The sequence below is a fragment of the Marmota monax genome, unplaced genomic scaffold, assembly GCF_021218885.2.
Source record: "Marmota monax isolate L192 unplaced genomic scaffold, Marmota_monax_Labrador192_F-V1.1 WCK01_AAM20220418_F8-fsc00139, whole genome shotgun sequence".
NCBI classification, from domain to species: Eukaryota; Metazoa; Chordata; class Mammalia; order Rodentia; family Sciuridae; genus Marmota; species Marmota monax.
Window position 1 is genome coordinate 4,381,398 of NW_026695226.1, and position 21,110 is coordinate 4,402,507.

At 35.4% G+C, this 21,110-nt stretch overlaps 1 protein-coding gene across 4 annotated transcripts in view; it reads right to left on the bottom strand.

Moving 5' to 3' along the window:
- Window positions 1–21,110, bottom strand: part of Immp2l (inner mitochondrial membrane peptidase subunit 2) — a 905,321-nt gene that overhangs the window by 846,799 nt on the left and 37,412 nt on the right. For all 4 annotated transcript variants that reach the window (XM_058576086.1, XM_046435362.2, XM_058576083.1 and 1 more), the window contains one exon: window positions 12,649–12,785. In XM_058576086.1, coding sequence (XP_058432069.1) covers window positions 12,649–12,783 — 135 coding nt within the window. In that variant the 5' untranslated portion in view covers window positions 12,784–12,785. The remainder of the gene's footprint in view (window positions 1–12,648; window positions 12,786–21,110) is intronic.

Consider the following 21,110-nt stretch of genomic DNA (forward strand, 5'->3'; position numbering starts at 1 on the left):
AAAAAATAAAAGAAATAATTTCTGGCAAATTAAATAAAAGATAATAACCATCTTAAAAGTGAATGATAAGCTAAAAAGTTTAAGCATTATTTTTTAAATAAAAATAAAGTGTAAAAATAACAGAAAATGAAAATTAGGAAGAAAAATGAAGTTCATAAAATAGTAAGGAAAATTTAAAATGACATAAATTAGTATAATTGTTGGCATAAAAGATGAGAAACAATAACTTAAAATTAGCACAAACATATGGTTAGTAACAGACTAAAGGATGCAGAATAAAAGAATATTTTTTGAAAGGTACAAGAGTGAGAATGCAAAAGATCAACAAACAAAAGTGATCAGGATTTTTCATGCAAAAGTAGTTAGCAAATCTAGGAAACACTCAACAATTTGCCCTCACCCAAGACTTGGGGCTCTCTTAAGGAAAGAGTTCTCAAATTTTATAATATAATTCAGATTCCAAGGTCCTCAGAAAATGATTCTAATTTCATATGTCAAGAATGGTACTCATGAATCTTACTCTTAGTTAATAAGTACAACCATGTGTGGTATTAATTTTAAAAAGGCCCATGGAACACACTGATTACAAAAGGGATTTCTCAAACAAGGAGCAGTCAATGGGCCTCCTTATCCTTCACATTGCACTTACTGCTTGAAGCCCTTATGACAAAGCAACATTTAAAATTTCAGGATCAAAAGACAACCTGCTCCACTCCCCTATTTATAGCTCAATTTCAACTGTTTCATCCTTTCAAGCTTTCCTCCATCAATAAAGCAGAATTTTTCAAACTATAGGTCACAACCAACGAGTGAGTCATAGAATCAATTTAATGGGTTGCAGCCAGAACTGAAAATATCAAAGGGCGTTGCACTTAATGATGGTAATTATGGCTTAAGTACTGTTACATAAAACTTTCATTTCAATTGTGCACATATGTGTATAATGCAAAACTCTTACTACTTAATATGAGTCATAGGCTAAAAAGGTTGAAATTCTCTGCCATAAAAAATAAGATGGGTTCACCAAGGAGCTAAAAAGTTTTCAGGAGACTAGTACAGAAACACCCTCAAAGTAAAAAAAAAAAAAAAAATGGATGACAATTTTCTTTTATCATATTTCTGTGGAGTTTAATTATTCAGGCACTTCAATGCTTCAAAGATCAAATTTAATAAATATTTATTCAATTTGCCTCTAAATTGGTAGGTGAGAAAAACATGTCCCTTTCTTGTAGAAGCATGCAAAAGTAGGGTTAACCTATGAAATACTAGAGGATAACAGAAAAAATCATAATCATGAGTCAAATTTCCAAATGCTGTAGGATTTCAAAAAACTGAATGACGGAATTAAGGAAAGCTGTAAGAAGATAAAACTTGAGAATAACCTTAAACAGAGCAAAAGATAAGAAAATGCAGAGGAGAAGTTTTGCTGACTACCTATATACATATAATCTCAGAGCTCAGTGGCATAACACAACACTGAATAGATTTACTCTATACAGTCAAACTCAGGTGTTTCTGATATTATGCAGCTACCATTCCCCATGGTGGCCTCAGGGTCCTCAACTGGATCTTCTACTGTACTGTATAGTACCTATACAGAAGTCCGCAGTTTAACAATATTTCAACTTCTGATTTTCCAACTTTGTGACAGTGCAAAAAAAAAAAAAAAAAGCATTCAGTAGAAACCATACTTTGAATCTTGAATTTTGAACTTTTCCCTGGCTACTGATACATGGTACAATACTTGTTCAATGCTGGGCAGCATGACAGCAAGCCACACCCTGTCAGCCATATGCTCATGAGGGTAAACAACCAATACTCCACAGTGTTCTATGTGGTAGATGTTCAGTAAGCCATGATGTTCAGTAAGTTAGTGTGTTAAATACATTTTTTTTAAAGAGAGAGACAGAGAAAGAGAGAAGAGAGAGAATTTTTTAATATTTAGTTTTCAGTTTTCGGTGGACATAACATCTTTATTTTATGTGGTGCTGATGATTGAACCCAGCGCCCCACGCAAGCCAGGCAAGCATGTTACCGCTTGAGCCACATCTCCAGCCCCAAAATACATTTTTGACATGATATTTTCAACTTACAAGGGATTTACTGAGATGTAACTCCATCAAAAGTGTGTGTGTGTTTGAGTATATTATGGTGTTTGGAAATTTTTACAAAAATAAAAATAAAAAACAATTCCCTGCTAGGAAGAGATTGCTCCCTCCCAAGGCTAGCCAATTCTTAAAAATTACAAAAGCTGGGCCAGAGGATAACTGCAATATGCAAACTCACCAATCCAGACCCAAGACCACTTTGTCTTTGGTCATGACAACCCAGGAGACAATGTTCCTCTGCCTTAATCATTCCAATTAGCGAACACTCTGAAAATTATTCAAACTAACCATTCTAACCTATTGACCCTGCTCTGCCTTATTTTTCCCACAGAAAACCCAGTAAAGACTCTGGTCTAGAGCTTTCCCCTTGCTCTTACCTTCTTCCTCCCTGCCTCCCTGGTGTCCTTCCTAAGTGGCCCTGTGTCTATGCCTTGCCTTCTCTCTATAGACCTGTGAGTACAATATAATAAATTTTCCTAAGTCTGTCTCTTTTCGTGGTCAGAGTAGAGTAATCATCTCCTAAAAGAATATAAGACACATGTATCTAGTAAGCAAGCAGAAGATATAACATGGAAAATGACAAGTTTTTTTTTTTTTTAATTTAATTGATTTTATTTTTTTAAATACAGGACAGCAGAATGCTGTTTGTTTTCTTTCTTCTTATTACACATATAGAACACAATTTTTCATATCTCTGTTTGTATATAAAGTATGTTGACACCCAATTTGTGTCTTCATACATGTACTTTGGACAATGATGTCCATCACATTCCACTATCCTTGCTAATCCTGTGCCCCATCCCTTTCCTTCCCACCCCTCTTCCCTATCTAGAATTCATCTATTCCTCCTCCCCATCATCCCACTATGAGTCAGCTATTAGTCAGATTGGCTAACTTTACTTAGCATTATCTTCTCCAACTGCATCCATTTGCCTGCAAATGCCATGATTTTATTCTCTTTTATTGATGAGTAAAATTCCACTGTGTATATATGCCACATTTTTTAATCCGTTAATCCACTGAAGGGCATCTAGGGTGGCTCCACGGTTTAGCTATTGTGAACTGTGCTGCTATAAACATTGATGTGGTTGTGAATAACAAGGTTTTTATGGGCCAGGCCTAGAAAGAATACCTCACTTTCACCCATTTTCTACTGGCCAGAGATCAGTCATTTCTGACCATTAGAAAAGTAATAAATTAATTAATCAATCAAGCCACCCAGCCTTGGGCCAAAGTGGAGGACTTAAAGTGGAGGTCCTCCCTCTTATAACAATAAACACCCCAGACAATATAACAAACAAGTACAGGAAGACTGCAAGACAGAAAGAAGGCAGACAAGAGGCTAGGAACCTTAGAACTTAAATTTCACCACTGCAATCTCCCTATGTTTTCTTGTAGCTTGTCTATATCCTATAAGAGGCACTGGAGAAGCTTACAATGTGGAATCAAAAATTAGGGTGGAGGGGGGGAAAGCCTGAAGAAAAGCTTATTCCTACTAGACAAAGGACCAAGTAAAAAGTGGCTTAGCAGAATAAAAAACTTTTTTTTTATAATAACCATCCTAATACAGTCAAATTAGCCCCATCCCAACACTGTGGTGTCAGCACAGCACAGCAGGAAGGACTTCCTGTCCACCCAGCAGCAATGAGATGGGGCAAGCTAGCCCTTCACTTCTCCCTCTCAGGCAGCTTGGAGGTATGATGAGAGGACAAACAGCATCAGTCAGCATCCCATCTTATGGCTTGAGACAGACTGCCCTCACAGAGCTAACTAGTTTGATGTGAGTTTGGTAATTTCTTAAAAAATAAAGTAAAAGTACCATTCCATTACTAGTTACACTCCTAGGAAGAGTATATGAAATATTAAGTGTGAAAGGGACAGGATGTATACAACTTACTTTCAAATGGTAAACCATTTAATACCAAAAACAATAAGAATGTGCATATGTATACTTACATATGTGTATGTGTATGTATATATATATATATATATATATATATATATATATATATATATACAGAAATACTGAGGAAAGGGAGATAAGGAGAAACTGAGAGAGGAGGGAAAAAGAGGGGGGGAAGGAAGGAAGGAAGGAAGGAAGGAAGGAAGGAAGGAAGGAAGGAAGAAAACAAACAAAATCAATGTGAAAAAAATAAAAACTGGTATATCTGGGTATAGAATCCATGGGAATTCTCTATACTATTCCTATAACTTTTGTGTAAATCTAAAATCACTTTTTCTGTTTTGTTTTGTTTTGAGATGGAGTCTTATTTATTGCCCAGGCTACTCACAAACTCACTTGTGATCCTTCTGCCTGGGCATCACAGTTAGCTGGAATTATCGATTGGCACCATCATGCCCTATTTAACAAAAATTCATAAAAGATATAAAAAAACCCCAGTGTTTAAATAACATACATAACCTTAGCTGACTTGATTATATAAAACAGAAGCATATAGGAATTCTCTCATGGGAAGAAAAAAAAATCCATCAAGGGACATTATAACATTACTACTCATCAACTGTTTCAGGATCATATAAGTTTGTTGCTATAAATACAAAATAATCTATTTGAATTCTCTGTTAATGACAGATTACAAAACTACATAAAAACTCATAGTATCCTAATAGGTAAAAACCTCAGGTAATATTTCTGCATCAAAAGTAATCTGAGAAGAAAGCACAAAAACAACCCTCAAAGCATTCCAACATTAAATCCTGACTTCCTTCAACATCAGCCCCAGCAGACTAAGGGGAACAAGCAGAGGAGTCAGCACAGGAAGAATATGTGCCAGGTGCTTCCCAGCATCTTAGAAGTGCAAATTCAGCAGGTAACATAAAACTCCCTAACTTGATCTTAAATGCTGCAGTATAAATCACAATAAATCTCTTGCCTTTAGAATCTGTTTGTAGCCAGCTTCCCAGAATGTCAAAATAATGGTTACAACCAACAATGACTCTTGAGTATTACTAACGCCCCTCTAAGTTAAAAATTTTAAAAAGAGAGAGAGAGAGAGAAAGAGAGAGACAGAGGAAAAGAGCCCCTCTACTATTTTTGCTTTTGTTTTTGACAGAACTTTTAATTTTAAACTCAGCAAGAAACAAAACAATGACTGCAAAGACCTAGGTAGAAGTGTAAGAGGTTTATTACAAATCAATTTTATTCAGGCTCATACACAGGTAGCTGAAAGTCAGGAAAATTTCAAATTAAAGAAAGTATGTTATTGACAAATAGAGGCCTCATTGCTGAAAAAACCCTATTTTCTCTCATCTACTCTAATATTCAAGTACATTTTGTATAAATATGTCTCTGAAGCCTGAGCTAGAGAGGTAGTATAGCAAGGAGATGTATTCAAATACTTTTTATCCTGGCAATGCACAACAGGAAAAAAATGAAAATCTCAAGGATAGTAACATAAAAATTATGTGCGACTACAACAAAAATAAGATAGTGACACAAAATTATTTTCCTTCACTTGCTTTCTAAAGTATTAAAATCTTAATTTTAAATGTGGAAAGCCTACACCTTCTATCAGAACTGGTAACCCTGCTGAAGGCATTCTCAATCAAATAAAACCTAAACCTTTGGTATGAGGTCATTAAACTATTCCTAGGGCACCCTTTTACTCTAAAAGCCTCTGTAAGCCATTGAAGTTCTAATTTGAATAATTGCATTCCACCTACATAAATTCCCTCTGTAGTTTCAACTGTATGTAATATCAGTCTTCATTTCCTGAATTAAATTAATGTCATATAATGTGGTGCTTCTTGGAAAAAAAAAAAGTTCATCTACTTTCATAGGTAATCTTTCAACAATCAGTAGATGTGATTCGTGCTCACCAGAGGGGAATAGGTCAGTATGAATAATCATTAACCAGCAATTTGTGCCAGCATTCATTGTGTCAAGCATTGCAAAAGGGGCATCTCATCCAATAAAATGGAAGCACCTATATAGCTTTTGAAAAATCAAATGTTTCATAAACTGAATCCCATTTTCCATTGAACTGTATCATTAAAAACTTCAGTTTGGGGGGGGGGGGGGTGCTGGGGTTATGGCTCAGCAGTAGAACTGTTGAGAGCCACAGCTGAAGGGGCCCCAGCAAACTTCCAGCTGCCAGCAAACTTCCAGCTGCCAGCTGATGATTGGCTCACAGCAGCCCCAGCAAACTTCTAGCTGCCAACTGATTGGCTCCTCTGTGGTGATGCTCATTGGGCTGTTTCCCCGCCCTTTCAGACCACAGAGCTGCTCATTGGGGGACTTTTTTTGGCTCTGCCCACTTGACCCAGCCAATCCGCCTCAAGAGCAGGAGGAGTGGGGGAGGTTGAGAGGCTTGTGGGAAGCTGGTGGTGGCAGTTGGGCTCTGAGGGTTTTTCCTGAGGAGCTGTGTGGTGTGGTGTGTGTGTTCTAAAAATAAAGTTCGTTTCTTTTGACAAGTGGCTCCTGAATTGTGCCCAGCCAGACTGCGGCATTGCAGTAGAACGCTTGCCTAGTGCAAGGCTTGGGTTCAACCCTCAGCACTACATAAAAAATAAATAAATAAAATAAAGGTATTGTGTCCAACTACAACTTAAAAAAAATAAATAAATAAAGTTTAAAAAATAAACTTCAGTTTCATGTATGACTTATCTTCAGCTAGCTGAGATTCCCCATGTTTGATCACCCCTATCTTTCTAGTCAGATACTTAATGAATTATAAATTAATATTGGAAAATCCTAACCTAAGAAAAGAACCAATGAATAGTATTTTAAAAGAAAAGAATTATTTCTCATAAGAAAAAAAATCCTGAAAATAAGCTTCCCCTAGTTAATCACTAGCCAATAGAAATTCTGAAAGATTTAAAGATTTCTTACCACAAAATTTTTTACACAAAGTGAGTTTCCAGTGTTGCCATGACAGTATTTATTGAATAAACTCAAAGGACTGGAATTACATATACCTTTAAAAGATTTAATCTTGAAATCCTCGGATGTTCTTTAATAATAGGTCTATATGTTGCAGAGTAATATTTAACAAAAGTCACTCAAAAGTTACACATATCTGTAATTCCAGATACTCAGAAGGTTTAAGCAGGAAGATCATGAGTTCATGGCAACATAATGAAACCTCATCTCAAAACAAAAGGAAGGAAGGAAGGAAGGAAGGGAGGGAGGGAGGGAGGGAGAGAGAGAGGGAAGGAAGGAAGAAAAAGAGAAAAGCTACTCTAAAATAATGATCCAACTGATCCTGGGCTACCTCAAACCTAACAATATCTACTAAAACAGAAATCCATTCCCAACTTTAATGACTCACAATATCAGTTCATTCCAATTTTGTTAATCTTAGACTATAAAAACAAGGATCATTTTTGCACACTCAAAGGTAAATACAACTTTTTAGATGCGCTCTGAAATCAACCATATGTCCCTGGAGTCACAGAGTAGCTATGGTAGATACACTTATTTATTCACAATTCTTCCATCCCTCCCACCTCTGCTATGGCTTCCCTGAGGGTAGAAACTATCCTTACACTCACTGAATCTGGTTTGGTTCTATGATTTGCTTTGAACACTGAAATATGGAAAGAAGAATCAAAGTTCCTAACTAAGAATTTAAGAGGCTTTGTGTATTTTTTTCTCATCTTCTGTCCTGCTTTCAAACATGAGAAGAGCACACTCCAGCAGGTGCTGCTGTATACAATAGACTAAATCAATCCAATAGGCTACAGTGACTGCAGCCAGCCCAGAGAGTCATGAGCAAGAAATAAAGATCTTTTACGTAAGCCAAAAAAAATCTCGGAGTTATTTATGGCCATAACAAAAAGTCAATAGAGTGGCCAAGAATAAAAGGGCTAAGTTATTATTTTTCTGGTTCTATTCTGTTCCTCATTAAAATTTCCAGGTCAATTCTCCAAAAAATAGAGTGCTAAACTAAACAGATTTTCAATTCTGGATATACTAAAAACTGACAAAACATTTATCTGACAGATTGACGGCTTTTAAAGTGATTTCTTCTGAAGATGTATTCATTATCCAAGACTAATAATTGTTATATCCTCTCTACTAAAGTAGAAGCATCTTGAGGACAGAATTTGTGTCTGATTCATCACCCTCATAGTACCTAACCTAAGTGTTTAATACTTATTAGCCATTGATAAATGTCTGTATCACAATAAACTTATAAGTACTAATCAAAATTACCCATATTCAAAAATGATATCCTAAGATATAAAATTAATTTTATTTTTGAAACAACAGAAATGATTAGAACACCAGGAGAATTAGTCCTATGCAATGACTAAAGTTCAAAACTGATAACTCATACCAATATTAACTCTTATAAAATGGTACACAGGTTCCTTCCATAAATATTGAAATACAGAATGAGTGGCTAGATCATTCCTTTACCCAAACATGCAGCAGAGATGCATCAAACATCAAGGGCACGATTGCAAGGATTGTCCCATTGAGAGTCCTGTCAACCTCTAGCCTAGCACTTTTCCTCTTTTAGTAGTCTCTATCACTGGTCCTCTGTGCCTCTGTTCCCTACTCACTGGAAAATTAGTGATCTAATTTTCTTCATTATTCCCTATCACCCAATGTATCTATGTTATTTGCTTTCCTCATATTTCTCTATATTATCCTTTGCCCTCCTCTTCTTTTTCTGCTTTCCTTTCATACTTCTAAGCCTTGGTACCAGAAGTCACCACCACATATCCAGAATATCCCTGTTCACAATGAACCAACCAACTACCTTGCACCAAATGGAATTTCCAGACCTGAGTCAAGAAAAGCAGGTGTGTTTCTTTTTCTTTTTTTAATTGTAGATGGACACAATATTTTGTTTATTTATTTTTATGTGGTTATAAGTACTAATCAAAATTACCCATATTTTGTTTATTTATTTTGTTTATTTATTTTTATGTGGTTCTGAGGATCGAACCCAGCACCTCTCACTCATTAGGCAAGCGCTCTACTGCTGAGCCACAACCACAGCCCAGCAGATGTGTTTCTTACAGGATGTTCTGGGACTTCTACAGAGCTCCATAATTAAAGAAATGTGAAAACCAGGATTTATTCCAAGGAAGTGTTGGGGAGTGATATTGGCCAAATTACATTGTGTACATACATGAATATATAACAACAAATCCCATCATTATGTACAACTATAATAATGCACCAATAAAAAATGTGGAAATAAAAAAGAACTTATCTCAATAAAATTCTATCATATTCTGCTGAACCTGTCTAAAAACATTCAGTTCATCAAAGTTGTCTATTACAAAGGATGTCTTTAAATATACTGAAATTATTAGTTAATCCCCAAATTTCATTATTATGATTTCTGCCCAAATAATTTTAAGTATGACTTGGTGCTAATGAACATGTAAATGAAATTATCTGTTATTCCTAGATTTAGTTTCAAATTGAGAAAATAAAGATCCAATATAATAAACATACATATTTTCTTTTCTTTCCAGATTATCCTTTCTACTTGTATTCTAAAAATAGCATCCCCTTTCCTCTGGGAACCATCATCTGTACTTTACCCCCAATTCCCAGAGAATAATGAAATGTAAAACAGATGCTCTCTAGCTGGGTATGGTGAGCACGCCCATAATCCCAGCAATTTAGCAGGGTGAGGCCAGCCTCAAAATTTTAGTGAGTCCCTAAGCAACTAAGCAAGACTCTGTCTCAAAAAGGATTGGGAATTAACTCAGTGGTAAAGCACCACTGGATTCAATCCTCAATGCCAAATTTAAAAATACATAAACAAACAAATAAAACAAAGGTTCTCATTTTCCTATAGATCAGTCTAGCCACAGGCTGGGGATGTGGGGATGTCCAAAGCCAGACCAATTATGTTACCCACCTTGTGGCCAAAACTGATCTGTATATTTGTTAAGATAAAGGTATGTGATACAAGCTGAACCGATCATAATCCTTCCCAGAATTTTTCAAGCTGAAATTAAGGCAAGAAAGGTGATCTTTCCTAGATAGTAATGAAACCAGGCATCTTAAGGCATGAGAGCTCACAGAAGCCATGTGCCCTGACATGCGGAGAAAGATAATCTGAGAGAACTTAGTCAAAATGCAGACAGAAGCAGAACGTAAAAGACTAATAACCATGGCAGTGCTTGAGTGCTGGTTCCAATTGTCCCTGGCAACTGCTGTACTCCTGCACTTCTCATAAGTACATAATAAGCCATCCAATAAATTCCCCTCTATACCTAAGTAAATTCAAGTTATTTTCCTATAACCAGTAGCCAAGGAAATTCTACATATCCAATTCCAAGATAATAAATTAGATTTCTAGGGGCAGGGCCCAGGAATACTGCTACAAATTCTAATGCATCTGCAGATTCTAACACATCTAACATTAGTCCATGGACTAGCATTTAAAAATAACATGATCCCCTAGGTCATCATCAGATCTAAGGTAAGCAGGTTTTGTTTCTAATTTTTTTTTTCTCAGAGGGTGGATTGTGGCTCAGCAGAACAGTACAGTACTTGCCTTGTACATGCAAGGCCCTGGGTTTGATCCTCAGTACCACATAAACAATAAATAAATAAAATAAAGGTACTGTGTCCAACTACAACTAAAAAATAAATATTTTTTTAAAAAAAAGAAAAATTTTTTATCTCAGGAGAATGATGGCTGTATATCAAGCAGTACTAACAAAATTAGAGAAAATCATTTTTACTCTTATTAGTTGTTATTAAAAGACACATAGACATAGATGGACTCAAAGATCCTAGAGACCAAAAAGGGATTTGAACTGCTAAGAATAAGGAAGTTTCAATCTGAAATGAAGAATCTGATTCAAAAGCTCTGCAAATAAAGTCGATCTTTTCTTAAGGATTATGTCTAAGATAAGGCTACCAGGAATTTAAAACTGAAGAGGCAGAAAATGCAATCTCCAATGTTAAATATATTAAACTTTATTTAGAAAAAAAGACATACACCTGTGAATTGTTCTTCCTATGTTTACTGTACCCCTACATTAAAATATTTTTGCATTCAAAATAAGTGGCCATTTTGCTGTGGGAACCTGAAAGATAGAATAGAGATCAGAATTCCCTGATGAAGAGAAGGGCTTAAGCACCCTTCAAATGATAGAAGTAGAAGTAAATATGAAGGCAGCCCTACTTTAAACCAAAGAGCACCCACCGTAACTATATGCTATACTAACTTATCTCACAGACTACCAGAACTCAGAAAGGAGTCTGATTTATATATATTTAAATATGTATATGTGTGTGTATATATGTGTGTGGGGTGTGTGTGTGTGTGTATATATATAATCATACTTATAATAAATAAATCCATCCTAACTTCTTAAAGCTGATGCTTTTGTGTTATGATTTGGATGTGAGGTGTCCCCCAAAAGCTCTTATGTTAATACAGGAATAGTTGGAGGCAAAATGAGAGCTATAATCTAATCAATGCATCCTAGTTTGAATGAATTGGCAGGGTGGTAGGCAGGTGGCTGGAGAAGATAGGTCACTACAGGCGTGCTATCTTTTCTTCCCTATGTCCACTTCCACTTCTTTCTGCTTCCTGACCCTGCCATAAACTGAGCATCTATCCCCTGAAGAGCCCTTCTGCATGAGGTTCTGCCTCACCTTGGACCCAGAGCAACAGACTCAGTCAAGTATGAACTAAACCTCTGAAATCATGAGCCAAAATAAACTTTTCCTCCTCTAAATTGCTCTTATCAGGTATTTTGGTCACAGCAACACAAAGCTGACTAGACATTAATGTCCTTAAGCAGTTCCAACAAAAATGAAAAGGAAAAAACTAAACTTATTTTTCTCTGTATAATTTTAATCTCTTGGAAGTTCGTATATTCACATTCTTTTTTTAATAACTATTTAACCTAATACAAAAATTTAGCATGTTAGTAACAGAAGAAAACAAATAATATTACAAAATACAAATGTTGCTTAACAACATAAACTTACTTATTCAGCTAGGTTCTAAATATAAATTTGAGAACAATAAAATTTTCTCTGGTATTCCAGAAGACTATTCACATGTAATTTTTGGAATTCTACATGCTGAAGTTCTTCAACTGTAAAGTTCACTTAATATTTTCACTCAGCAAATGTTTAAAGAACACACTGGAATATATGGGATCAGTTATCTAGATTTTTCTATAAACTGAAAGTATATATCAATAGAATAACCAAATTTGACCCAAACTCATTCTTTAACTGCACTAATAATTAGATCTTGAAAGGATATTTGATAAAGCCATACTCAGAGAAAACTGTCATTTAGCAAAATTTCTTTAGAATCTCCGTTTACAATTCTCACCAAAAAGTCAAACTACAGACTCAGAGGACTACTTGATAGTTGTTTTTATTCACCTGTACTCTGATTATACTAGTAGTTTTAGAAAACCTTATAAATTAATTTAGTCAAGTGAGACTTCAGTTCGATGCTTATTTAAAATCTTTCAGTTACCAGTATTGAAATAATACCTAGAACTCTTCTTTCTAGTGCTTGATAAACAATAAAGCCTGTGCTTTAAAGAATGAAGTTGAATTTGTTTTCACCTGCATTGATGCTCCTTCCACTCTTGCAACACAGGCAACCCGATCCAAGAAAGTCACTGCCACGGGCACTGCCACAAAGAAGCCTTTACAAAAGGCTTTCAAGTATCTTTTCACCCAGCCCTGTGACTGTGCCATACCTAGAAATACAAATAAAACAAGTGAAATTAGCCTCAAGAAAGGATAAGGGCAAAAACAACATAAGAAAAATAAGAGGATGGGAATATGGCTAAGTGATACAGCATGTGCTTTGCATGCACAAGGCCCTGGTTCCCATCCCATGAATGACAGACAGAAAGACAAAAGGGAAGGAAACAGAAGAACAAACTTATTTTTTAATGTGTTTTATACATTTTATACATCCTTATAACCATTAGAATAAATTTGACTTATAATCCCAAAGGGAAATACATTAATTCAGATTAACTCTTTGCAGTAGCTCAAATCTACTTGAAAACTTCAGTGGAAAATTTCTATCGTCAAAGCAATAGTACATAAGAAAAAATAATAAGCATATCAAATCCTTTTTTGTTGAGTAAACTTAACATGTGTTTTGTTTTTGATAAGTAAATCCTTATTTGTGGCTATTATGGTTTTATACCCCCCTAAGAGAAGTTTCAGTGGGACGTGTGTTCACCCAGCTAAAAACTATTTTTCATACTCCCTCACAAGAAAGCATGACCATGTCTGATCAATGGCATATGTGCGAAAATCACACACTTCTAGGTTATGCTCTTAAAAGGGGCCCATCCTCCCTTTTTTTGTTCCCCATTTTAGAACTCCAATAATAACAATGTGACAGTAAAAACAAAAGAATAGTCATCTCAAGTTATAAAATCTGCACATTAGAGATGGCTAAACAACAAAATAGAAGGATCCTAGATCCCCAACACTACAGAAGCTCTGTAACTGTCCTGCACTGCTTATATTCAGACTGTTAAATGAGAGGGGAATCATTTTCTACCATGTATAAACTGCCACTGTGTTGGCCTTTGCTATAATAACTAAACTGATCCTAGATAACAATGAAATCTATGAGACTGAGAAAAATATATCACTACATGTGAATTCAATATATATAAAATTATCAACCCTTGCTTAGCCCTGTAACCTTTTGATTAATTTTCAGACTTTCTAGAGATTATGAAAAGGCAATTATTATTTAAAAATAAAATTTACTTATTTCAATGCTTATTTAAAATCTTTCAGTTTCCAGTATTGAAATAATACCTAGAACTCTTCTTTCTAGTGCTTAATAAACAATAATACCTGTACTTTAAAGAATGAAGTTGAATTTGTTTTCACCTGAATTGATGTCCTTCCACTCTTGTTTTTTTTTTTAGCACTATTTTTTATTATTATTAGTTGTTCAAAACATTACATAGCTCTCTACATATTATATTTCATACATTTGATTCAAATGGGTTATGAACTCCCATTTTTACCCCGTATACAGATTGCAGATTCACATCGGTTACACATCCACGTTTTTACATACTGCCATACTAGTGTCTGTTGTATTCTGTTGCCTTTCCTATCCTCTACTATCCCCCCTCCCCTCCCCTCCCCTCCCATCTTCTCTCTCTACCCCATCTACTGTAGTTCATTTCTCTCCCTTGTTTTTTTTTCCCTTTCCCCTCACTTCCTCTTATATGTAATTTTGTATAACGATGGGGGTCTCCTTCCATTTCCATGCGATTTCCCTTCTCTCTCCCTTTCCCTCCCACCTCTCGTCCCTGTTTAATGTTAATCTTCTTCTCATGCTCTTCCTCCCTGCTCTGTTCTTAGTTGCTCTCCTTACATCAAAGAAGACATTTGGCATTTGTTTTTTAGGGATTGGCTAGTTTCACTTAGCATAATCTGCTCTAGTGCCATCCATTTCCCTGCAAATGCCATGATTTTGTCATTTTTTAGTGCTGAGTAATACTCCATTGTGTATAAATGCCACATTGTTTTTATCCACTCTTGTGACACAGGCAACCCGATCCAAGAAAGCTTATTTAAAAGCATTGAATGTTTATTTAAAAATAGGGGTGGGGGATACAGCTCAGTTGGTAGAGTGCTCGCCTCACATGCAGAAGGCCCTGGGTTCAATCCCCAGCACTGCCACACACAAAAAAAAAATTACCACAGTATCTCATGACTCATTTTGGGCTGGGGTTATGGCTCAGTGGTAGAGCACTTGCCTAGCATGTGTGAGGCACTGGGTTCAAACCTCAGCACCACATAAAAATAAATAAACAAAATAAAGTCATTGTGTCCATGTGCAACAACAACAAAAATTTTAAAAAATAAACTTTTCCTCCTCTAAATTATTATTGCCTTCTCATAAAATGAAATATAAAATAGTGAGGGGCCAAGATTTGTTACCCTATTGGACCAAATGAAGCCAAATGCATTCCAACAGATAAAGAACATCCCTGGCTAGGAAAGATAAGTAACAAGTTGGTTCACTGTCTTGCTTAAAACATCTCCATGTGCTACTCAAGATTAAAAGGAGTAGGTAAAGTGGGTAAAGGGGACAGGGACCCACAGAGAGTCAGGGGAATCCTGATTTCTCTTTCTTTACTTAGACTGTAAGACTAGACCAGAGTAACTGAAAATTTATTTAACACAATCACAAGCCGCCTTCAGCTCCAAACCCACAGGTCAACTTGCTTCCAAGATGATCTAAGATTTCTTGTCCTCTTGAGAGTGGCTCCAGAAAGTCTAAAAATACAATTAGAGGAAGCATCTGCCAGAAGGCATACACCAGGACAGTATTTTGTCTTTCTTTTTTTAAGTTCCGAAAAGTCACACTACCAATAAAAAGAGTGTTGCGACAATATTCATACTATAGAAAAAAAGAAATAAAAAGAGATGAGAATATAGCAAGGAAAGAAAAAAAAAGATTGAGAAACATATTCATGAAAACAAAGAAGAAAGGGAAAGAGAGTGAGGGAGATAATACGGTATGGTCTGGATATGAGGTGTCTCCCAAAAGCTCCTGTGTGAGATAATTTGCAATAATGTTCAAATGTGAAATGATCAGATCATGAAAGCTGTAACTTAATCAGTGGGTTAATCCATTTGATTGATTAATAATTTGAAAGAACTACTGTACTGGGTGGTAATTATAGGCAGGCAGGGTATGGCTGGAGGAAGGGGGGGGGCAGTGTTCATGCCTTTGGGGTTTATATTTCGTCCCTAGCTAACAGGGCACACTTGCATGGTTGCACTTGCGAAAGGGCTAGCTTGTTGGCTCTCTGGCTCATGCTCAAGTGCACTTTCCAGCACTCTCGCCTGCTCTGTCCACCTCATCCCCTCTCTCCCTCTCCAACCCTCTCCCCCGCTCCTCCATGCCTCCCTTGTACCCTCCTTCCAGGTGCCAAGAACTGAGTAGCTTTCCTCCACCAGGCCTTTATACCATGATGTTTTCTTTACTTTGGGACCACAGTTATGGAGTCCAGCTAACCATGACCTCTGAAACTAAACCAAAATAAACTTTTCCTCCTCTAAATTGTTCTTATCAGCTACTTTGGCCACAGCAATGCAAAACTGGCTAACACAAGGTAAACATTAAAAAATGGAAAAATGGGCTGGGGTTGTAGCTCAGTGGTAGAGCACTTGCCTCGCATGCATGAGGCTCTGGGTTCGGTCCTCAGCACCACATAAAAATGAACAAATAAAAATAAAGATATTGTGTTCATCTACAACTAAAAATAAAAATTAAAAAAAATTTAAAAAATGGAAAACTACAAATTTTGCCCAGATACTCACTTCTAAGGATTTTACCCACTAAACTACCCAATTTAACCTTGAAATGTAAGACAAGAGGAACATGTGAAAAAGTATCACTACCTACATGACATAAACACTGCATAGTTATGAAACCACTTACAAAGAGTTCTTTCAAGAGATGCCACTTATCTTACTTGGAAGGAGTGTTTCTGAGTATAGAGAGGGTGACATGGTAAAGAGGAACTCATAGTTTTCTGAAAGAACAAAAACTTCTCTACAGTTATCAATCTAGGATAATGGCTTTCAAACTTTTTTGCCCATGTCCCACGTGAATAAATATATTTTACATTTATATATGTGAAGAAATGTGTTTTACATACATATACATATATATGTATATATACACAAACACACACACATAAAATTCAGTACTCACCTCACACATACACACCCATGTACACATACATCACAGCAATTAAGGTGTAACTGAAAAGTTTCAAAAACAAGCCAGATGCACACCTATAATCCCTGCTACATATGAAGCTGAGGCAAGAGGATCACAAGTTGGAAGCCAGCCTGGGCAACTGGGGATGTAGCTCAGTGGTGCAGTGCTCCTAGACATCATAGATATTTTTTTTTTTTTGGGGGGGGGGTGCTGACTTATTCTTACTATGATAATTTTAGTTGGTTACATTTCATTTTAAACTGCTAGTTAGGAATTACTAAAATAATCTGTATGACCTAAAAAAAAAAAAAAAAGGCTTTTGACCTGCAGTTTTATCTAAAGTGATCTATGAATATCCTAATCCCCTTTAAAACCTGTATGCACCAAAAAAAATAATAATCTGAATTGGTTAATTATTAATGACCTTCTATAACTGACATCAACAGGGGTTAAATATGTGTATGACAAGGAATAAAAACCAGTTTTTTTACAATTTTGTCAACATATACTGCATATAACATTCACCAAAACCAAAACTCCTTTGTATATGTATAACTGAAGTAAAAGTAATTACAAACTAACTTTTGAAAATAAACAATTAAAAAACATGTTTTTATCCAACTATAATCTTAAGAAAAACTGCTTATGAGTTCCCACACCGGGTACCCACAAAATGTGTTTGGCCCAAGAAACAAAATGCTTCTATGAGAAACTTCTACCATTGCATTCCTGAAATAGTAAGCCTGCTTGACATGTTTCATTCATTCATTTAGAGCTTTAATATGAGGCCTTTAATAAAACTAATTTCTCATCAATGACACGTTTCACCTAGAATCAAAACACCTTTACTAACTGCTTTTATACATCGCCACAAAATATTTAATATACTTTTTCAACAGACTGTTTAACAAAGTTTCCATTTATCATCTTCTACAAGTCTTGGCAAGAGAAAAATAACTTTGGCGAATTTATTAGATCTGTATCATCAGGATGCAAAAGATGCATTTTTCTCAACATTAGATTTCATTAGCACAGTCACTCTGAAAACACTTCTAAATAAAGGTTTAACAAGTCAAAGCTTCATTAAATTTAAAAGTTTGATGACTCCCATATACTTCCTTCTTGGTGTTTTCCAAAATACAAATAAATCCAAAGATTCCAGACTGTAAAATATATAAGTTCGTAAATAATTTATAAATATAAGATACACATTTTGGAGGTTAAACTGGTAGGATCTGGAAATTAATGGGCAATGGTGGAGGAGAGAAGGAGATAAAGTGTCAGGAAAGAGCAACAACCTGCCAAAGCACTGGTGTTTTGTCATTCTCTTGAATTACCTACCAAAATACTAAAAACATGTTCATAATTCAATTCCTAAAGTTAATTATTGAGTCCTACACTAAACATGAAGCTAGGGTTAGGTACAAGGGACAGGGCAGTGAAAAAGCAGATGTGCTCCTTGCCCTGGAGGAGTCACAATGTACCAAGGAAGACTACCTTGAAACAAGTATTTCCCATTAAAAAGGGCCAATGGGCCAGAAGCAGGGCCAATGGGTCTGAAGCAAGGAAGTGTATTCATCAGAAAAAGATCACGGAAAGTGGAAGTTCTTCTAAACAAACACTTGAGACCTGAACATTTTACACAAATAGAGCATATGTGAAAGCCTAGGGTCAAAATAAAATGTGGTGATTTACAAAACTAAAAATTTCAGTTTGAATTTAGTATATACAAAATTTGTTATGTTAATTTTTAACTCAGAAAACTATTTCTTTATTAGATGTCAAGCATCAATGCTAAGTACAAAGAATATAAAACATATACTATGATACCATTTAAAAACTCAGTAAACAACACTATATTTTCTAGATAAATTTATGTATCCATACAAAAGTATTTGAAATTGAATATTATTTGTATTGTTGTTTTAATTATTTAATAAGCACCCATATGTCACTTATATAATTATTAATATAGAGCGTGAAAGAAAAAAAGGCAGACTCAAAAAATGCTAATAAGAGTTATTTCAGACTTCTGCTTGTTCCTAATAGTTAAGAAAGAAAGATGGTTCCTGCCCTAAAAGGTAACTGATATATAGATAATACAGGGTAACCCTAGTCTTGGTCTCTTTCCCACCACAACAAACTAATTACACTTTCTTAGTCCATTTTCTCTCCTGTTCTAAAGTAGAACAAAAACGCTTAGTAAAATTCTTTATTAAAATAGCTATCAGTATATTTGACTGAATACAATCTTTCTTTGTAGCCAATTGAGGCTAGAATGAATACTACATGTTTTTTTAAACTTGAGAGTACTATCAAATCTTTACTACTTTTACTCTAAGATCCACACACTTCAAGTATCTCTTTTCTGTTCACTATGCCCTCTGTATGCCAACAATTAGGTTCTTTCCACAGGATAAAAACTGGAAATGCAGTCAAATGTAAAGATGCCACAACTAATCCAACTAAAAGATGAGGCATTGGGGTCTGAATTGGAACAAGATATAGTCCATACTTTTATAATTATGTCGAAATGAAATGTACTGTCTTGTATAACTAAAAAGAACCAATTTAAAAAAAAAGGATAGTGTTTTGAATAAAAGGTAAAGGGGAAAAAGACATTACCAATAGTTACATCAAATTCACATTTCCAATCTTTTCCAATCTGTATTCTCTTAAATACTTCTACTCACTCAGACACTGTGGCCCCCATGAAGGAGATAGGTAAGAGTCAGGACCCCTGAGCCAGATTCCTCTCTTGGCTCAAAACTAGCTATATGACTTTGCACAAGTCACTTCTGGACCTCCGTTTCCTCAACAAGAAGAGTGTTAGATTCCATTTCTAAGGACCTTTCTAGGCCTAGCATAATATATTCCTATAATTTTAAATTGTTTTTTTCTTTTTACTGTTTCTGGCTGATACTAAGACAAACACTCAAGTTATTATTGACTAAGAAAATATATGGAAATTGCCTATTAGATTTGAGTCTTTCAAATATTGAAAAGAAAGTTAACTTTTATTAAAATATAAATTTTAAAAGTCAGTAAAGAGGAAGCTGGAACCAATACCAATCATGTAAAATAGCATTTTAAGTATAATTAAAGAACTAAAAGGCACTGCTCTTTCACTTTTCATTTCTGCAACTCCATTGCTCATGGCATTGCTACTGTCCCCTGCACAACAAAGTCAAGGCAAGTATCTTTTTGCTGAGAGATTATCAAGCAGCATGTGGGAAGAGTGCCAATCTGATAGTGTGCAGATCCTGCTCCAAATCAAGAGAGCAGGAGAAAAATAAAAGCAACCCTGTGAACAAAGTGCGAATGGGGGCTATTTTCAGAAGCTCAAAAGACAAGGCTCAGTGTACTCGTATCCTCTCTGAATTATGAAGAATGCCTATATCTCATGACATGAAACACTGTTAAAAGATTTCAACTAGCATATAAATACTAAAGAAGCTATATGCTAATAACAGACATGAACATTACATTTCCATGTCAATCATACCAAATCAAAATTTTAGAGTCCTAATGGCATTCACATTTTGGTAAAGTTAATGTATTTGCTCATCTAGAGAAATTGCCAAGGAATTATCAGGGTGCTCTGATCCTTCATTCAGACTTCAAATGTTTAAAGATATCATACAAATAGCACCTAGTGCCCACTTATTCTAAGAAAACTTCCTTTGAGCAATAACAATGTGATACTAAAATCGTTCCTGGCAAAAAGGGAATAATTATTATCAGTTACTTTGTTCTTCTAGTAACTCATGCAAGTCATTCAGTTCAAAGCGTTGCTCCCAAAAAAAAATTATTGCTTAAGTACTACTTCATGGCTGAAGTACTTAACGTGAGAATATTTTTAAATAAGCTTTCAGATTCAGTTAGAGTCATATTTGCCACCTGGCATTTATCACCTTTAAGTAAAAGATTCTGGGTGATGTGACATTAACCACACAACATCTCACACTATCAGCTCTTCTCTTTCCCATAACAACTTATTATAGCTTGATCATGCATGAATTCATCAAAAATTAGTCTTGAATATGCTTATATTTCTGCCTGTACAAACTCACCAATCACTTATCTGCAGCAACCGTGTGGATAAATACATCTCAAGTCATCCCAATTATAAAAATGATTTAAAATTTGTGTAGGAGTTTGAAGAGGCAAACAATGAGTTATTTCTTTATATCTTGGGTAAAATGTAACTCTTCAATTGTAGTAATAAGTAAAAGGGGAAACTATCAGACAATGAATATCAGAGAATATAAGAGCAAGGCTCCAAGAAAATCTGATATGC